A 20,785-nucleotide genomic window follows, 5' to 3' on the forward strand; every position below is an offset into this window, starting at 1 on the left:
AAAACGAGAGGGGTATAAGAGAAAGGTAAGGTTAAAATGATGCTGGGTGTTCAGATGTGCGCTGAGTGTTCAGAGGGATGGACGTGACATTCACCCCTCTCCCACATTAATCTGTTTTTCCTAATTGCACAAGGATAAGCAGAACTGAAGCAAAGCATACAGATAAAAAGTTTTGGCTTTAGACCAGTAGGCCTAATTCTGTATGCCGAATTCCTTTCCCCCTTTGTTCGCTAAAATCCCCCTCCAGGTACTCAAACCCTTCATCTAACTCTTCTTTGCCCTTCCACTGCCGCCTCCTGTTCACCCTTGACTCCCCAGGTCCTCATCTTCAGCATCCTGTCTGCTTGTGATCCAAGGGCTCCGCAAGCCACGTGGCCCCCGCAGTCAACCTGAGTCTACGCCCAACTTGCCCCGTGAAGGTGGTCTTTTGAGACCCTTTAGGGTACTGCGGAGTCTGGGAGGCGCGCTCGCCCGAAGTGATCCTCACGTTCATTTGCCAGGAGTTCTCATACGAGAGACCTGGCAAGTCTTACTATTTCCTAATTGTTTACTCGCCAAGCTTTCGGGTCCACGCGCCTCCCAGCTGCGCCTCGCACGCTGAACTTCATTCAAAGGCCAGGCAGGGCGGCCCACGAGGTGGCGAATGGGCTAGTGGATGACCTCCGGGCTACTTCCTCCCTCTCGGCACCCTTCCCCCACTCCTCCCACCACCTTCTGGTAAACAAAACTGTCCCCCAGGGCGAGGGGAGGTCTTGCTCTTCCGCGCCCTCTCGAGCAAAGGGTTAATTTTCCTGATCGCACGAGGGGGAGGAGATTTCCCTGTAGACGAGTAAAAAGCGTGATGGACAAACGTGCGGGCACTAAGACCGCAAGGCATTCTTTTCCTCCTACCGTGGTTGCGGACGCTGGGAGGAGAACCCCTGAGCCAGGAGCTGGGAGCCGAGGCGCAGGCAATGCTCAACCCTGGATGTAGCTGAGAGACTGGGAGAGAGATCGGCCGAGGAGACTGACAGCCGGGCCATACCCAGGGGGGGGTGGGTGGGGGAAGCAGACAGGAGAGCACTCAAAATAAAAGGCTCTTTACAGATTTTTTTATTTTGTATAGAGAACACGTAGCGACTCCGAAGATCAGCCCCAATGAACATGTCAGTGTTGACTTTACAAGAATATGAATTCGAAAAGCAGTTCAACGGGAATGAAGCCATCCAATGGATGCAGGAAAACTGGTAGGTGATGCTTTTCGCGTGGTACTGTTCCCGGGAGTACATTTATGTCGGTATTCCTGGTCAAAGCGTGAGCGAAGCGATGAATTGCTGGCAGCAGGCAGCAAGCAGATCGAGGAGTTCTCGAGTCTAATGTCTGCAGGAGTCTGAGGCTACATGAAGCGTGTGGTTTGGGGGTGCCCTGTCTGAGCCGCGGCCACGCGGGCATCTTTGTGTAGATTATATAACGTAGACCATATAATATGTGTGCCTGGAATGATATACGGGAAACAAGGGAGACAGACGCGTACTACAATCCAGATACCCCACCTGTGCTGTCTCCCGGCTTTCGCCTAGATTTGGGGGTTTTGCTTGGCCTCCGGTAACTGGAGCGTGCGAGGCAGTGGAGGGAGGACCCGGTCTCCGCTCCCTTTAACCCTCTCCAACCCACCTCTCCCTGAGCCTCTCCCTTTCCCGGTCCTTCGTGCCCTTCCTTTCTCCTTGTAGTTCTCACTTCATTGCCCTCCCCTGACTGCCGCCCCCAGCCGTAGATGCCTGAGGCCCAGGACCCCTTCCCCACTCTGATTACTCTCGGGTTTCTTAAAGACGTCGGGGGAGAGGGGGACAATGAAAACTGCAATAAAAATGAATGAACCCGAGCAAGTGGAGCCACGCCATTATTAAGTTTCTGTGTAAAGGAAACGCCTTTTGGACACACTTCTCAGTGCGGAGCGGCAGGAGTTTGGGCACTAGAAAGCTCTTGCCGGACAGAGTCTTGGGGGTCCTTCCCCAGAACTTCGAATCTGGGAAAACATCTTGTTTACTGTGTTCCCTCCGTCCGTCTTTTGAAAAATCCCTGAGTGGGAGGCGATCCAGTGTCACCTTGCAATACTTAACAAGGGAGGTCCCTCCTTCCCCGTAGACGGTGCTGTGGTGGAGACGTTTCCCTCCGGTTTAGTCGAGCCCTGTGATTCCCCCCCGCTGAGCAGCGGCTGGCCCTCGGGGGGCTTCCGGGCTCGGGGAGGTTCCACTGCCGCGTGCGCGGGCGCTCGCTACCTGCCTTCCCTCCCTCCATTCATCAATGGGAAACCGGAGACGCTGCCGCGCCCGGGGCTGGCGCGGGTGGTGGCAGCCGGCAGGGGTGCAGGCGGCGGAGGCCAGGAGATCGACTTCCTCTGCCCGGCCCACGGCTTGTGGCCCCCGCCCCTTGGCGCCCACCCTTGGCCTTCAGCCTGCGAGTTGGGCCCTTTTGGGCGATTTACGGCGGCGACCGGGCGGGCGGAGCCTGGCTCCCGGGCGCGCGAGTTGGGCTGCGCGCGAGTTGGGCTGCGGCATGGCGGCTGCCCGCGTGAGCCCGAGCCCCAGAGCTAGCTTGGTGTTGTCGCTGGTGTCCTCCGGGACGCCGAAGCTGCCGAGGGCGCGGGCCTGGGTCTGGAGGGTGGTAACACCCAGGGAGTCTGGATCGCCCCGTAAGGGGGCGGTCATCCGGAGGCCAGGGCGCTGCAGGAAGCCCAGCCTCCTCGGGCTGGCTTTCAAGGGTCCTAGAGGAGCAACTCCTCCTCCTCCTGCTGTAAGGGGCTTGGGGGTGCGGTGGCCTGAGAACAGCCCTCTAGCCTGGGACTTCTAGTCTAGAATTTTTTGATACCATTTGTCACCTTCCCTTGCCGCACCTTCCCTAGCCTGCCTTTCTCCTCCAGTAACCCGCTGCTCGCCTTTCCAAACGTGCTTAGCACTGCTTGCTGTATCCCGGTTGGGCCTGCCTTTTGGGAGTAGGCTTTCCCAGCCTCTGCAGAAGCATGGCCCTCACTATCGGACCTTTGCTTCGCTGCACCGCTGTGGTGAATACTGTCTCTGTTTGTTGCCCCCCTTACCCCCAAAACTACTTTCTGTTCCTTCCCCAGGACCATTTCCCGCCTCTTTCTGCAGACACTCAAGTAACAACCAGACAGGTCCTTAGCCCTCACGGGACTGAAAATAACCCAAATCACCAATTTCTTTTCTCTTGTTCATCTCTGGCCAATGTTTCTTCTTAGCTCTTGAACAGTACCTTTTTTTCCCTGGTAGTGCCTTTTCCTGTCTCTCTGTTTTGTAAGAGGTAGATACTTACGTATGTTCCTGTGTTTCCTAGAACATCATGGGCTGATAAGGGCAAGGTTTTGCACACCCTCCCCCTTGATTCTGCAAAGCACTTAGCATGTCTTTTATTCATGGCAGATGGTTGCAAAGCCCAGTGAAGAAAATGCTCACTTTGCTGTCAATAGTACCTGCCCATATCCATACTACCAGGAGTTGAGCGGACTTGGCTTTTTGCGTTTTGCCCTTCCTGCCTTCTGATCCTTGCTGTTATGTTATATTCTTGGATTGCATGGTATTGATCTTTTTTTTTTTTTTTTTTTTTTTTTGGTTTTTCGAGACAGGGTTTCTCTGTGGCTTTGGAGCCTGTCCTGGAACTAGCTCCTGTAGACCAGGCTGGTCTCGAACTCACAGAGATCCGCCTGCCTCTGCCTCCCGAGTGCTGGGATTAAAGGCGTGCGCCACCACCGCCCGGCCATGGTATTGATCTTAATTGCTTTCCCTTTCTACCTCACTACCTTTCCTTCAGCCTGATTTTAGAGTGCTCCCACCTGCCCTCTCAAGATAACCCCCAACAGCCAAAATGTCTTGAACAAAAGGAAGGTTTTTTTTTTTGTTTTTTTTTTTTTTTTCCTAATGTTGTCATTAGAACAGAGTGCTGTCAAAGGCTCACAAGACCCTCTGGAGAGGAGTGTGGATGGCTCGAAAATCACGGAGGCTCATCTTAACTTGATCTGGTCACTCAGAATTCTTTGAAATAGCCTCTGGAGAAAAAACATGTAGAGAAGCTTCTAACTTGGCCTTTGAGGACTTGTTTGTAAAAGTTCTTTAAAATCTCTTAGACCTAGTCTAACGGTATCTCCACAGAGCCAGCTGCAGGGGCAGCTGAAGACTGGGGGGCGGGGGAAGGGAAGGGAAGGGAAGCAGGTGTGGTGTCTTGCATTGCAGTAATCTGAATGTACTAACTAGCATCGTGTGGGAGGACGCAAAATAAGGGATGGCTGACACTGATCCTATAATGTTTACCTTTACCTCAGCATCCATTCGAATGGGGCCCCAGGTTTTGGGTAAACTCCTGAGGGCTCGGACTGAGACAAGCTCATGAAGTTTATTGCCGCTTTGAATGTTTAACCCGATACTAATTGGCCTAGAGACGAAATATTGTCAACTTTATTTTTGTAGCAAATAGTTTTATACAGAATCGGCTGGGATAACAATTTCAGTGAGAAGTAGTGTCATATCTTGAAACTGCTTCCCAGTTAAAAATACCCTGGGTAATATTTTTCCGGTGCCGTTTCTAACATGAGGCACGGAAAAATGCCTGCTTTTTAGTTCCAAATAACATTTTTGAGTTGCAGGCTTAGAGTGAAAGGCCAAGTTAACCGCGTGGACATAGGGACATTTTGTTCCTTTAGGAGATGCCCAGCCTTTACCTGCTGTGCTCAGTAATAGCAGACTCGGTCAGTAAGTGCTGCTGGCTAGGGAGCAAGGAACCCAGCTGTCCTCGGGAAGGGTTGGAAAGGAGACATAAACTTCATTGAGAAGGAAAGCAAGCTGTGCCTTCTCTGCTTCTGCAGCCTGCCAGGTTTGTGCTAACCACCTCCGATGCTAGTTGCTCCGGTTGTAATTGCCTGGCCAATGATGATTATCTTCTGATGTCGGCTGACACGGTGTTCACCAATAGGAACGCAGGAGGCCTGTGCTGACTGCTGTAACATTATGTATGTGGGGTGATGTCATCAAAGGGCTTGCCTGGAACCTCATGAAACCCTCCCCCCCTCTCCTGGCATCCTCCACACATCCAGCTTTGAGTGCTTTGTATGTTTTTCTGACTTTCTCCTCGCCTGTGATTTCTAGACGGCTTTTATTGTTGTTGACATTTTCCGTCTGTATTCTAGGGTTATGAGACAAGATTTTAGAATGAAATAGTATCCCACAGAGGAAACATTTTTACTTTTACTGAAGGGGGAAAACTGACTTTGCATGTCTCTGTATTCTTCTGTATATGAAACTTTAAAAAGTAACGTGACGGGGCATGTCAGGGTTCTAGAAGATTATAAATCCGTGCTAGCTGTTTACATCTTTTCTAATGGAGAGATCTGGACTGTTTTTCTCCAGTAGGGAGAACTGCTTTGAATTGTTCTGGAATTTTCCCCTCTTCCCCCTCTAACTTGCTGTATGTATCTGAGGAAAGTGCCGGGAAACCCTGGCGTCTGTGGGCATGGAACAGAATAGGCCAGACTTTTACTGGGTGATCATTAACAATACAGGAAATGTGATCTGGGTTGCTGTCCAGGAAAATCTTGTGTTCATATTGAAATATGTGTGTCGTTGCCACTTACTTGGAGAACCCCATAGCTCATCCTAATGTCACGACTGGGGAGTCTAAGGAACCTTTCCAGGGAACTTCAGTGCACAAAAACATAGGTGTCGTATAAGATAAGAGAGGTAAGGCTCTTACTTTTATAGAGAAGAAAATCATCATTTATGTAACACAGGAAGTCATAAAAGGCTGTGTGGGAACTTTGACCTGAACTTCCAAGTAGTCAAGTCTCTTTCCTTGTTCAGGGACCAAAGGATGAAAGCCAGCTTAATGTAGATTACTTGGTTATTCTGTTATCTTCCTATATGTTTGTGTTAGTTAGTATATGGGGATGAAGGGGTATTTGTTTGTTTGCTTTTTGTTATTTGTCTTTGCAAAAGACCTCTTGCTCAATTGGTCATTTCTTATTTCTGGAAAATTGCTGGTTGCCTTTACATCGCTGATTCTAAAGGTGTCATGGGACACATTAGAATTTAACCCTAAAGTCCCCCTACTCCATATCTAACGGATGCTTTATATATATTGCTTGAAAGAAGACTCACCCCAAGACAGTGGAAAAACTCCAAGAGGGAGGGAGGCCTTCAAACACTTTGGAAAAAAATAACCCACCCAGTTAGTTACTAACCAGCAAAGTAAAATGAAAGATGATCTATGTCCATTATCTGGAATATGTTGGGTCCACGTACTTTTTGAAATTAGTTTTCCAAATTAACTTGCCTTGGTCGTTTATTTAATCTTTGACATATGGATGGGTGACCATATGGATGGGTGAGCTGCGTTGCTCTTTATTAATTAATAGTCAGACACCAGTCTGTCAAGCTTGCCCTGGCGCTTCCTTTGCTTGTCCCTGCATTCAGATCTGCCAGCTTCCCCTTGGTTCCTAGTGTCCTTGTTAGGTGAGCTCAGACATGTAATTAGAAAAGTTATCATACTCAAGGACCCCCCCCACACACACACATACACAGTTTCTTTGTGTAGTCCTGACTGTCTTAGAACTCTCTGTAGACCAGGCTGGCCTCTAACTCACAGAGATCTGCCTGCCTCTTTCTCCCTAATGCTAGGATTAAAGGCGTGCACCAGCACCATGAGGCTCCTACTCATGATTCTTGTAGACAACTCTGTATGTGGGAGAAACAACAATAATTGGGGCCTCGTATATTTTTTGTTTGTTTGTTTAATAGTTAAAACTTGTTAAACTCCTTTTCTTTTCCTGTCTAGTCAGCCCAGTTTTTTAGCTTCTGTGCTGGAATGTTAAATACACGGGAAAAGCTTCAGCCACGGGGCTAACTGGAATGACGGACATCCAGGTGAAGGGCAGTCTGTCGCTGAATGAATGCTTCTGAAGCTGGGATTTCAGGGTCCTGTGTTGGGAGGTGATGGAAAGATTTGTCCCCCAAACTTGTTTGAATTCTATTTTGAGACTTCTGTTGAGGCCCCCCAGTACCTTTGCAGGTACGGAGGGACAAGTGGCAGAGTAGCCGCGAAAATGGGTTAGCTGTCCTTAAGAGGATAAGAAGGAAGCTGAGTAAAAGGCATTTCATAAGGAAAAATACCTTAGACATCAACTCCAGTCAATTTCCTCTCAACTTCATATGGCTTTTTGGTTATAGAAGGAAGGATGGAGAAATGTAGAATAGGCTTCCTTTGATTTGGTGGAAGGATGTTAATTACTGATTGCAGCATTTCTTTTAAGATGTTTTAAGACCGTTGATTAATCCTTGCACCAAACTTGCACTGCTTTTTTTTTTTTTTTTTTTTCCAGAAGAAAGCAGGAGCTGTATGTGTGTGTGTGTGTGTGTGTGTGTGTGTGTGTGTGTGTGTGTGTGTGTGTGTGTGTGTGTCCGGGTCCCTATAGGGACAAGTGGAAAATAAACTCCTGGTTTACCTAAGACTCAGGCTAGGGAAGGAGTCACACAGGCCCACTCTTCCTATTGTTCAAATATAGTATCCAGTCCGTCTGACGATATACAGGAAAAACTTAGCTACCCTAAAATGTTCCTGTGGTTTTAGTCAATGATCTGCAAGTGTCTCTTGTCTTAATTTTCTTTAAGTAGATCCCAAACACTTAGAGCCAGAATAACTACAAAAAGCCCTTGTTCATTTTACTGAGTAGAGTGAACGGAAAGCCGTGTAAATACTTTAACCACTGCAAGTATTACTTTGCGAATATTGCTTGTTCCCAAGTTTCAGCACCTTTAATGACACTTGAATAATAAGACTAAAATACTGGCACAGGGATTTGGAACATTTATTAAGCTTTGGCCTTTACAGTGCCGTCTGCCTTTTGTGATGCCCACCTCTTACTCTTAGCTTGGTCCTAGACCCCACAGGTGATGCTGGTGGCCGTGCTTTCCCGGGGAAAGTCTGAGTTGCTGGTAATAGTCACTAGTCTGCAGATGCACAGGCTAGGCGTTGCCCTGCCCTCAGAGGTCAACTCCACAGTGTGAATGCTTAAAAAACATCTTGGATTTTGCTTTTGAAACTTTCCCCAGTTCTAAAGCAACAAAAGTGCTTGCTAGGAAAAAAACAAACTCACATAAAAAGAAAGAAAAAAAAACAGAGCCAGGAGAAAGACATCTTTAATTCTTACTTAGAATAAACGCTGTTCTTTCTATACATTGCCTTCATTTCTCTTTCCAGGGCTTTTCTCCCCACTAAGGCATGTAATGATTTATGTGTTAGGCATTGCATTGGGTAGTGGCTGTTTTCATATTGCCTCCTCACACCTTTCTGTGTTGCTGTTTTTATCTTTACACAATAGGTGTGTGTGTGTGTGTGTATGTGTGTGTGTGTGTGTGTGTGTGTGTGTTACTAACACTTAAGTATTAGTGACTACTTAGTATTTTGTTGACTGGGTCTTTGTCCAGCTCTGGCTGTCCTGAAACTCACTCTGTAGACCAGGCTGGGCTTGAACTCAGAAACCCACCTGCCTCTGCCTCCTGAGTGCTGGGATCAAAGGCACCACAAACACCCAGCTTGGGTAGACATTCTTAATACATAGAATGTTATATTTCTTGTATTTTGTTACTAGGAATAATTCTCTGAACATCTTTAGATTTATTTATTTCTAATCTTAGGAGTGTTTGCTTGCATATGTGTGCACCACATGCATGCCTGGCACCCTCAAAAGTCAGAAGAGGGTGTCAGCTCTCTGGGACTAGAGCTACAGGTGCTTGTGGGCTGCCATGTAGGTGCTGGGGACTAAACTCTAGTTGACTACTAAGTGCTTTTGAGCTCTGAGCCATCGCTCCAACCCCAAGGTGACGATGAGCATCTTTATATGTTTATCCGTTTACTCTGTGATTTCCTTTGGAGGAATGTGAGTCCCATATTCTGATGTTTACAGTAGACCTGCTGTCTGGGGAAGCTGGGCCAGTTTATACTCTGGCAAGGATGGGCACTATTTAGACTTGTAACAGTGAAGATGATTTTCATGTGAGACATCTTAAATAAGTTGGTAAGGACAGAATGATAACCCATCGTTTTAATTTCTACTTTATGGTGTCTGGAGAGATTCAGCCTCTGTTTTCCTTCTGTCCTGGCAAATTATAACTCCGGTCTTTGTTCACCCAGCTAGTTGCATACCATATGATGCATTAGCGATTTTGTCTAGCGTGACTTGATACTTTCCTCTCTGGGAGGATTTGTGTGACCTCTACTGTACTAATTACATAGTTGAGCAGATTAGAAACCAGTTTAGTAACTGGATAGTGGCACACGCCTTTAATCCCAGCACTTGGTGGCAGAGACAGGCAGAGCTGGCTCTGAGTTCAAGGCCAGACTGGTTTGTATACACAGTGAATTGTAGGAAAGTCAGAGTTCCATAGGAAGACCCTGTCTTGAGAAAAGAAAAGAAAGACCCTAAGAGAGACATATGGATCTAATCTACATGGGAAGTAGAAAAAGACAGGATCTCCTGAGTAAATTGGGAACATGTAAGGATCATGGGAGAGGGTAGAAGGGGAGGGAGCAGAGAAAAATATATAGCTCAATAAAGACAACAAGTTTTTCACTGTAAAAATTGTATGTTTACTAAAGTAGTTCAAAGGAGAATAAAGGAAAAGAGATCAGTGTGTACAGTAGCCCACGGGTCAGCTTCCTCAGGAAGAAGGGACTTGAATTTATCTTAATACAGACAGGTTAAGTGTTTCTTTGGCTTCCTGCCAGTTCGGACATCCTTACTGCTGCACTGTTCGGGTTTTCATGGGTGTGGCATCAGGCACTTGCTAGGGCAAGGTAGTGTAGTGGTGAGTGCAGAGACTGTGGATTTAGGGTGGCTGGGTTCGGGTTCTCGATCTACCAGGTAGAAGCTGGGTGGTTCCTGCTTTGGTTCACTCCTCTGCCAGCTGGAGATGCTCTTGCCGCTCCCCTTTGGCTTCTGGTTGGGAAAGGTGATGGAATGAAGTCAGCTGTCCGCAGGCTGTGAGAATTAAATAAGGACCAAGCGTGTCCGGTCTCCAGGGCTGTGTCCAGCACATTGTTATTACACTATTGCAGTCCCCTTCACCATTGATTCTGAGTTCAGGAGAGAAGAGAGAGTCTCTGTGGAATCATAACGTTGTTTCTGAGGTAACTCCAGATGGCTCCGTGTCAACCCTACAAACTGACAAGTGCTCTGGGTGGGTCCTGACAGATAGGAGAGAGTGGCTTTTCAGTTCCACCTGGAAGACGTCTATAATCCACTTTGAAAGATCTTGGCAAGAGAATACATTGATAACGCAAATGTGGCTTCATCCGACGCCTTTGCTATACCCATTTGGAAACATTTTGAGAAGCTAGGCTTTTTCTGCAACCACACATCCTGATGAACAGTATGAAGGACAGACAGCCTAGTAATAGACACTGATTTCTAATATATTGTCTACAGAGCACCCGGAGTTACTCACCAAATGCCTTGCAGCCTCTCTACGTGGTACACCAATAATAAGATTGCTCTGCCGGTCAACAAAGTGATGGTGACCGAACATCTGGGAACTTGAAAATGCTTTCATGAAGTACTTGGTGTTTGTTCAAAGAGTCTCTTCTTTTTAGGTGGCAGAGGCCTGGCTCTTTTATTAATGGACTTAACATTTGACAATATCCCATGTTAGTTTATTTTACTTTTGAGCCAGGGTAAGGGGACAAGGGTGTTTCTTTCTGTCTGCTTGTTCAGGCAGGGCCTTGCTGGGTGCATTGCAGTGGAGGCCTCTGGCTTGCCTTGCAGCTAAGATGAAGCATGCGTTATCTACTTTATCAGTGGCTTGTTCCTGTAGGCAGACACATGGAGATTTCTTCTTCAGATGTAGTGTTTTAAATCCTTTGAATTTATGACCTTAATATGCAGGGAAGCAATTCTTGGTTCTTTATACGCATGCACACGTGCACATGCACACACACACCCTGTATCAAACTCAAGGATGCTAGGCCAGTTCACTGCCCCTAGACTTCATCCTCGGCAATGCTTTATTCTTGACTTGGTGGTCCAGGTTCAGAAACCGAGAACTTCCTGAAGTTGCTTTCAGTCTGCCCATCTCCTGTAGCTCTCATTGCCTGAGGTTCTGTGTGACTAAGGATTCTTCTATCTGTTGATCTAAAAGCTGCCAGTCAGTTTTTCATGGTTCTGACTGTACTTTACTCTCTGCAAGGCCATCAGTACATCTTTTAAAATGCCTATTGAGCCCTCTCTAGGCCTTTCTAATGCATTCCTCAAATGCTGTTTGTAGTCCCCTGGTGATCTGCACAGACGCTGTTGAAAATAAACAATTGAGCATCTTTGTATTTGAACAATTTCATATTTATTTAAATTAGGATACTAAGAAATCTATTGACGCTTAATGAAAATTTGGCACATTCAAATGAGGGAGCCTGTGTTAGAGACCTGATTGGAGGAAGGGATGGAGACCTTCCCAAAACTTCTACTATATATAAAATTCTAGAAGACGTAAGCATCCTGCCACCAGCGAACCACTGGGGTTGAGTTTGGTTGTAGTTGGTGTTTTTTTGTTGTGTTGTTTTGTTTCTGTCCCTTCCTCCCTCACCCCCAAGCAGATTTCTCTGTGTAGCCCTAGATGACCAGGAACTCGCTCTCTTGACCAGGCTGGCCTCAGATTCAGAGATCCAACTGCCTCTGCCTCCTGAGTGCTGAGACTAAATGCGTGTGCCACTGCTGTCGGGCTTGTGTTCTTATTTTCAAAACTACCATCTGCAGCCTGTATTCTGTGATTCCTTCTTGATTATGTGATGGTTGGTACCTCTCCGTTGGTATGGAGTTGTTCTCTGGGTCTCTAAAATTATTGAAGTATTTTTGTACTGATTAGAAAGAAGCATAACTAATGATTTCACTCTTTAGTCAGGTAGGTGGTTCCTACTTACTTGGATGCTCCCTTGCTCCCATAAGCATCTGCAGGCCTCTCAGGAAGTTGGCCAGGCTGTGGAGGGCCTCAGGTGGAAAAGCTCTGCTCCCTGGGCCTTGGTGCTCACCTACATCATTTGAGGCTGGCTTCCTACACCCTGGATTAAGGACTCTTCCCCTTCAGCTGCCCTCACTCTGGCTTCTCTCCTACCTGGAGATGGCACCAAGCCCCCCGGTGTGATCTGCTTCCAGTTTGGCTCCTGCCTCTGCCACTACCTGTGTGTGTGTGTGTGTGTGTGTGTGTGTGTGTGTGTGTGTCTTCTGCTCCTCCCACGCCTCCTTCTTGAGCATTAGTATCTAAGTCTCAGATTTGATCATATCATTAAAAACTTAGTGGCTTCCCATTGTTTACCAGATGAATACAATTGTTTTGAGAGCTCCCTGACCTTACTAATGTTACCCACTTCTACGGCTTGTCTCCCAGCCTGTCAAAAATCTATTGTTCTTGCCTTGTGGCTTGCTCGCATTTGGTTCATAAAAAGATCACTGTTTTCCCTCCTGCTACGTCTGTGTCAGCCATAGGATTTATCAATAGTATCGACTAGAAGAATGGATATATGCATCAATGCGCAAGTCCAAACGTATCTGATTGGCATCTGATACATCTTTTTATTTCCTTAGTGAGTTGTGGAAGACTGTTCAGTGTCTTGAAAATGCATATCTTAATTGCGTCAGCTGGTCTCCTTTTTAAAAGGAGAAGACATCAGTTTGGCATGACTAACTTTTAAGGAACATTTGCTACTTTGGGGAACGATTCGTTCTTTTCTAGGCACTCAAAGCTATCCACTCCTCTCAGAAAGGAATGACTTTTAAAGAAGGGGCTGGAGGGATGGCTCAGAGGTTAAGAGCTCTGACTGCTCTTCTAGAGGTCCTGAGTTCAATCCCCAGCAATCCCATAGCGGCTCATAACCATCTGCAGTGAGGTTTAATGCCCACTTCTGGTGTGCAGGCATGCACGTACATAGAGCCCTCATATATGTAAAATAAATAAATAAATCTTAAAAGGGTCCTCTGAAATTGAATATGGAATGGTAGAATGGAATATGCAGGGGAAAAGGTAGGTAGAGGGACCGGAAGAAAATGGAATAGTACTCAAATGTAATTATATAAAGATGATGGGCTGTCAGGTAATATTTCTCTCTGTTGTTACTATTTCCTGGAGTCTGTATTATATTCTAGGCAGGTGTGAGTCCTGAGATCTTATCTTTATTGTTGTGCTCCGTGTTTTTGTAAAGAAAGATTCAGATTATAAGACGTTGCCATGAATGAGTGTGTATATAACATCTAGTGTCAGGTGATAACATGTTTTTACGTGAATACATTTTAAGGTTAGAATTAAGGCCAGCAAAGAGGAGCGGAGAAGCAGTTTGAAAGGATGATGAATTGCAGTCTTAACCCCACTGAACGTGCTTTCTTGGGCTAGGGTTAGAGGTTAGGGGTTAGGGGCTAGGGTTAGGATAGAAGGGAAGCATAGTTTCCTGTTCTATTCAAGATTTTCTCCAGTAATAAATTATGTGGTCATTTTATTTATTTGCTTATTTTAGTAGGAAAGGACTGTATTCTTTAAGAGAGAAGGTTAAAAGACAAATTAATTAACCTTAATATTTTTATGCGCAGGGCTCGGGCTCCCTACGGATAGAGTTATCTAATCTTACAGAGAAGAAGGATTCTACCTAAACTTCTCCCTGGGGGGAAAGAATGAATAGCATAATTGCCTGAGGGACCTTGTGGCACCTGGAAGCACACTGCACACATTCCCTGGAATACCTCATTAGCAAATATGTCTCACATTGAAGGACACTTAGGCAAGATTTAGGAAGACTCTTAGTGCTGAAATCAGGGCTGCTACCAGCCAGTGTGTCTCAGGGTATGGGTTCAGGGAGCTGCTGCACACAATGTGGGTGGAACACTGTGGTGAGCGTCCTCACAGGGCTGCGTGGTGGAGCAAATTGTTCTAGGCCTTGTTTGTGGCATCTAGCTGCTTCTAGGACCACACCCTGCTTTGGGAGAGATGGAGGGTCACTTCTGAGTGTACAACAGTTTTATTTTTTGTTTGGTCTTTTGTGCTTGTTATTGTTTTTTTTTTGTTTTGTTTTGTTTTTGTTTTTGTTTTTGAGACAGAGTTTCTCTGTGTAGCTTGGAACCTGACCTAGAACTCACTCTGTAGATCAGACTGGCCTCAAACTCAGAAAGATCTACCTGCTTCTGCCTCCTGAGTGCTGGGATTAAAGATGTGCGTCATCAAGCTATCGAGGTGTTTTTTGTTTTTTTTTTTTAGTTGTTCTTGTTTTGTTCTCTATCTTTATGTAGTTGGCAAGTTAGCCAGGCTCTAGGTAGTTACTCTAAGTCCAGGGTTTACCTGTCAATCCTTGTCTTTCCTGTCTACCGGCCATGCCAAGAAACAAGATGGAGGGGGAGAGACATTCTAGAACGCTGTTCTGAGTTGTCTGGGTACCGTTTTTAAAAAACCTCTGTAAAGAAGTTGGTGATCCTCGGGGTTCTTCTTTTTCTAAATTCAGATGAAATACCATTATTAAATTATAGATTGAGTTAAGTACTTTTCAATGCAAAAAACAAACTGTAGTAGAAAGACAGAATGCTGTTTCAGTATAGATTTGTTGTCAGATAAATGCGTGGAGAATCAGCATTACCGCGAATTAGGAAGCTAATGATTCATGCGCTAGTTGAATTAAGATGATTAATGTTTTCGGCATATTAGACTTGGCTTTTTTAGAACAACATGAACACTCTTTCCTCACAAAGATAGTTTATCCTACAGTACTTTAATGACTTAATCTGCTCAACATTGTGACGCTTGTGTTAGGGAAAAAGACAGGATTCTCTTTCAAGTAATTTTTAAGGGAAACTTTTTCTTATTGTAGAAAGAAAAAAATGTCTTTTTTGTTTTCTCATTTTTCAGAGACAGAATTTTCTGGTGTAACCCTAACTGTCCTGACGTTTCCTCTGTAAACCTGGCTGGCCTTGAACTCAGATCCTCCTGCCTCTTCCTACCTAGTGCTAGGATTAAAGGTGTGAGCCACAACCTCCAGGCAGAAGTTCATTAACAATTAGCTACCCCAGAATAAATCATAAATACTTATTCAACGCTTCATATTCTGTGGTCACCTTTTTTTTTTGTTTGTTTTTCGAGACAGGGTTTCCCTGTAGTTTCTAGAGCCTGTCCTGGAACTAGCTCTTGTAGACCAGGCTGGCCTCGAACTCAGAGATCCGCCTGCCTCTGCCTCCCGAGTGCTGGGATTAAAGGCGTGTGGTCACCTCTTTTTACACTTGTCAGTATTAAAACTCCCACTTATTAAACATACAGTGTTCTGGCTAGAATTTCTGAGCACGTAGACACAGGCTTCCAGTTGAAAAGAAAGACCACGTGCCCTGCCCCCGACTCTTTAAAGCCTTCTGTCTACATTTTTAAAAACTGGTTTTGTTTTCTGAGACAGGGTTTCTTTGTGTAGCCCTGGTTGTCCTAGAACTCTCTCTGTAGACCAGGCTGGCCTCCTCCACGCTTTCTTTAAAATTCATGACCATTTTTTCATTGTTTACATGTCTCTGTCTCTGCCTGCCTGCCTGCCTGCCTCTCTCTCTCCCCCTCTCCCCCCCTCCCTCCCCCTCCCCCTCCCCCTTTCCCTCTCTCTCCCTCTCTCTCCCCCTCTCTCTCTTCCTCTCCCTCCCTCCCTCCCTCTCTCCCTCCCTCTCTCTCTCTCTCTCTCTCTCTCTCTCTCTCTCTCTGTGTGTGTGTGTGTGTGTGTGTGTGTTCCTAAATAGGTAGAGACAACCTGCTCAGTCGATAGACTGCTACTTGTGTGTTTTCAGCACTGACCCTTCTGTATTGGGATCAGTTGGGATGCTCGTTCCCAGGGAAGACTTATTTCTCCTGCTCTGCGCATCTCTTCAGTTGTCTGTCGTTCCTTGTGGGAGGTTGAGTCTCCTGGCTTTTACAAGCTTCATATGCTAAGGTTAAGCTTATTTCTTTTTAAAAATAAACTTTGATATTAATGCTGGGTACGATGAAGATTGTAATTAAAAATAAGATTCACTACTGATGCGGCTTATTCCAAATCCAGCAGCAGGTGTGGACAAGCGCCTCCCGTTTGGCTGTGCGAGTGTAGACAGCTTGACCGGGGTTTTTGTGGTCTGGGCTAAGAGTTCAGTGTTGTTTCCTCGGCAAGCCTAAGGTTTTGTTTTGATTTTTAATTTGCATTACAAGGATGAAATAACACACCCAGGATGGAAAGCTACACAGATCAAACAAGGTCTCCATGTTGTTTGGAATAACTTTGAATAAGGAATAGGAAGCCCAGGCTCAGACCTATGGCTGAAGCTTTTGTGGGGAGTATCTATTCTCCACAAGGGACCACGCGTACATAAGCACCTTTTGCCCAAGCCCTGCTGAGGGGACAAGGACAGGGACCTGGAAGCTGTGGGACTCAGTGAGTGTCTCAATGAGTACACTTTATACCAAGGAGGTGCAAGGCTGGTCCTGCCTCATGACTAAGTTTACGCAGTGGAAGGAGCTAGGCCTCTTCTGCGCTGAGTTTATTATGTCTGGGCGTGCTGGAACAGATCTTGTGTTTTCTTTAGGTAGTTAACAGTGTAACAGCTCCATATGTCTTGTTGATGTGCAATGACTGGGACATTTGGAGCGCAGCCGTTTTCTTAAACAGCGTCGTAAGTTACGTTTTCCTTGGTCTCTGGCCAGACCATCAGATGCTTGCCAGTTGTCCCCCATAGTTACCTGACATCGCTGTTTCTTCCCTTCATGTGAGGACGACAGGCATTACTTATATTTTCCTGGGAGTTCAGATGGACTTAACCGCTCAATACATATACCCAACCTTCTGAAATAAAAACTTACAAACTTATATTTGTGTACAATTGCTTTACTTTGTTAGTTTACCTTTCGTGAGAACTAGAATTATGAAGCTAGGTGTGGCATTTTTTTTTTCTGTTTTAATGTGTGCGCGCGTGTGCATGGCAGGGTACTAGGTTTTAAATTGGTAGAACAAAGATATGTGTTGTCTCAGAAAAGAAAATTACATTATTTTATGTGTTTGGGTGTTTTGCCTGTGCACCATGTGTGTGCCTGGTGCCCCTTGGGATTAAAAATTACTGATGATTGCTGCGAGCCACCATGTAGGTCCTGGGAATGAAGATCTGGTCCTCTGCGAGAGCAGCCAGGGCTCTTAACCTCTGAGCCATCTCAAAGCCATGCCAAGTTTAAAAGGAATGAACTATCATTTAATACTTTGTGCTTATTCTGAGTAAGCCTGAAACAAGAAATTTAACACACCGGGAAAGCAGAATTAAACAAAAAAAGAAAAAAGTGTTAGCTGCACCGAAATAGTGTTTACATTTTAACATTTAAAAACATTCAGTCCTTTTGTTTGTTTTTGAGACAGGGTCTCCCTCTTTAACCTTGGGTGGCCTTGAATTTGTGGATATCTTGCCAGCTGCCTCCTAGTGCTGGGATTGAAGGCGTGCACCACCACAGGCGTGCTCCACCACCACAGGCTTGCACCACCACAGGCGTGCTCCACCACCACAGGCGTGTACCACCACAGGCTTACACCACCACCAGTCACATCTTTCTTTTGAAAACACATGTTATCACAGTACTCATTATCTCGTCTTTTCTGGAACTTTCTGTTTACCTCTATGTTTGTCTTTTGAGACAGGCTTGCTACATAGCCCTGCCATATACGGTACTCACTATATGGACCAGACTGGTCTCAATTTTATGATAGCCCTGCCTTAGTCTCTCAAATCCGGGGATTATTGGTGTGCACTCCAAGAAAATGGAATGGGTATGTAAAACAGAAAACGGAAGCATTTCTTTAATCTGGTTGACATGGAAACTTGTGGGTGCTACATGTAATCAGCGTGGGGTTTCTTTGGTTTTTTTTTTTTTTTTTTCTTTCTTAGTACTGGAGAAAGAAAACTAGGAGCTTTAACGAAAGCAGAGCTTTTCTGAATACTAGTATTTCAATGTTTCTACCTCTGGGCTGGGGGATGTAATTCAGTAGAATTATTGCTTCCTTAGTCTGAACAGAGTTTTGGGTGCAGTCCCTGGGACTGCATAAATCAGGGTGGTAGAGGCAGGAGGAGCAAAGGTTTATCTTCAGCTACCAGCAGCTTCAAGGCTGGTCTGCTGTGTGAGATCGAACAATACCCCACCTCATCCATCCCCACTTTTGTTCTTTTCTTTTTGGCTTTTTTTTTTTTTTTTTTTTTTTTTTTTTTTTTTTTTTAGATTTATTTATTATGTATACAACATTCTGCCTCGATGTATGCTCGCACACCAGAGGAGGGCGCCAGATCTCATTACAGATGGTTGTGAGCCACCATGGGGTTGCTGGGAATTGAACTCAGGACCTCTGGAAGAGCAGCCAGTGCTCTTAACCTCTGAGCCATCTCTCCAGCCCCGGTTTTTTTTTTTTTTTTTTTTTAAACTGATCACTGGAGCACAAAATTTTGTCAACAGCGAGAGCCGGTCACAGGTCCTTGCTGCTGGTTGTGGCGGCTTGGGGAGTTTTCTTTCAAGACCTCTACTCAGGTGAAGCCGGGATTCTTGACCTTGACTCAAAAAAAAAAAAAAAAAAAAGACAACATTTCAGAGTCCTCCTTTGTTTTTGTTTTGAGTCTCACTGTGTAGCCTTGGCTCGTCTGGTACTCGGATGTCTCCGTCTCTGCTTCCAGTGATGGTTTAAAGGCATGCACCACCATGCCCAGTGTATTTCAGTGTCTTTTTTGGTGTGAGGTGTGTGTGTGTGGGGGGGGGGTGCATTTTGAGGCAGGGTTTCTCTGTAGCCCTGGCTGTTCTGGAATTGGCTCCCTACCCCAGGCTGGCCTCGAACTCAGATCCACCTTCCTATTGTCTCCTGAGTGCTGGGATTAAAGGCATGTGCCACCACTTCAGTGTCTGAATAATATCTATGCATATAATGTTAGTGGTTTCTGAAATTACATTGTTCAAAGTGTTTTTAAGGAAAAGTATGTGTGTGTGTGTTGCTATCTTGCCTCCTTTGTGTGTGTGTGTGTGTGTGCTGCCATCTTGCCTCCCCTTTTTAAGTAAATGAGATCCGAGGCTGGTTTTTGAGGTGCCCTGGATGGGACTACAGTTTGAGAAGATAATAAAGATGAAAGCAGTCAAAGAAGTTCTTACTATAAGTCACAAGGAAGTTAAGAAACATTTCAACTATAAACAAAGTTTCCAGTCTGAGATTTTTCAGGAATTTCTAGTTTATAGCTAGGGAGGGAGTAAGGTTCACGCTTGTATATTCTGAGGCCTTAAACGTGTATGATTCATGATTACTTTGACATTTTTATTTGAAATATCATTTTATAAAAACAGGAGTATTATCTCTGTGTAGGAAACGTTCCTGAGAGTTTTCTTAGCTGTCAAGATTTGTGACTCTTGGCTGTCTTAGAAACTTTAACCAGACACCAGGCATGAGGAGCCGCCTTTCCTCCCCGAAGTCCTCTTGTCCTTCTGAACTCCTTCATCTTTGTATTATTTTTTTCCTGTACCATGTCCTCCATGGTGATTATTCTTCATTTTCCTATGCAGAGTGCGTTTGCCAATCAGCGACTCTAGAGCCGTTTAAGGCTCAGATCATAAAGGTGGTTAATCATTCTACAGAATCATAACCTAATTGTTCGCTGGATTATCATGTCAAGTTCTAGGTTCTATCTGAAATTGCTGCTGCTGCTCTGTGAACTTTAACCTACAGGCAGTAGGTTCTGTGTAGTTAATGCATTGCCAAGCTTCCTAAACAGAAGGAGTGAGAAACTGGTCTTTTCCAGTTCTCTCCCCTCGCAAGGAGGAACTTCAGCCTGGCATTTTTTTTGACATATTTATTTTGTGTGTGTATGTATGCATGCATGCATGGCATACATGTGGAGGTCAGAGGGCAACTTGTGGGTCCTGGTGCCCACACTTAGATGCCTGTCGCCAGCCTCCTAATGTGTGCATGTTTGTTTATACAAGTCTTCGCTCAGAATTGCCATCTCTGCCAAACCTAGGCCCCAGCTCTCCCTTGTAGACCCAGCACTGGCAAAGAGCCTGGGGTTTCTTTGCCCACTCCTCACAAAGACCTTTATACCAGTAATGTCTTTGTGTTAGCACAGGGAGGCACGTGGAAGATGAACTTTGACCATGCTAGCTAGAGCAACCCCTCTGAGAAGAGAAAAAAAGCTTTTAAGACTCAAATAAATCCTATTCATCTTGCACTTATTGCAGAATGCGCTTAAGAATGTGGAAGCATTGTGTTATTAATGATGTTAAATGTGAATTACTCTTTAGCCTCTAAAAATAGAGCTTCCTAATGGAAGTGGGAGAAAAATGTGTAACTACTGTGTGTGAATCCAACCCTTCTGTATTGCTGGAGCCGGAATCATTTCTGCATTCCGAAAGATTCCACTTGGGTTCCTTTGAGGAAGCGGTTGTAAAGTTGGACTTTGCTTTTAACTCCATTGACCATTGGTGTAGTAGGAAAAAGATGTGAAATTGAACCACTTAGAAAGAGCAATTGAAGTTTTTGTTTGTTTGTTTGTTTGTTTAGATCTGGGTAGAGGATTTTGTAACCTGGAATTCCTCCCTCTTTTGTTTACAGCTATGTCAGACATTTCTATTGTAGTTTATTGAATGTGTGAATTATATCAGTATGACATCATGACTTGAAAAGTGAAATGCCAGCAAATGACTACTGTCAAGTCTGAGATGGGGGCTAAGGGAACACTGAGGCGGATTTGGGGGAATGGGAGTTTATTAAAAGAGGACAT

General features: G+C 45.2%; 1 protein-coding gene across 2 annotated transcripts in view; it reads left to right on the forward strand.

Annotated features, from left to right (window-relative positions):
• The first annotated feature begins 602 nt into the window (after positions 1-602).
• The window catches only part of Elovl6 (ELOVL fatty acid elongase 6), a 105,017-nt gene continuing 84,834 nt past the window's right edge, over positions 603-20,785 (forward strand). The window contains exons 1-2 of one of the 2 annotated variants that reach the window (XM_038312128.2): positions 603-717; positions 1,106-1,226. In XM_038312128.2, coding sequence (XP_038168056.1) covers positions 1,138-1,226 — 89 coding nt within the window. In that variant the 5' untranslated portion in view covers positions 603-717; positions 1,106-1,137. Of the gene's footprint in view, positions 718-810; positions 951-1,105; positions 1,227-20,785 lie in introns of those variants that run through there. The other variant, XM_038312127.2, reaches the window with a different exon arrangement.

Source organism: Arvicola amphibius, chromosome 14 (assembly GCF_903992535.2).
Source record: "Arvicola amphibius chromosome 14, mArvAmp1.2, whole genome shotgun sequence".
NCBI classification, from domain to species: Eukaryota; Metazoa; Chordata; class Mammalia; order Rodentia; family Cricetidae; genus Arvicola; species Arvicola amphibius.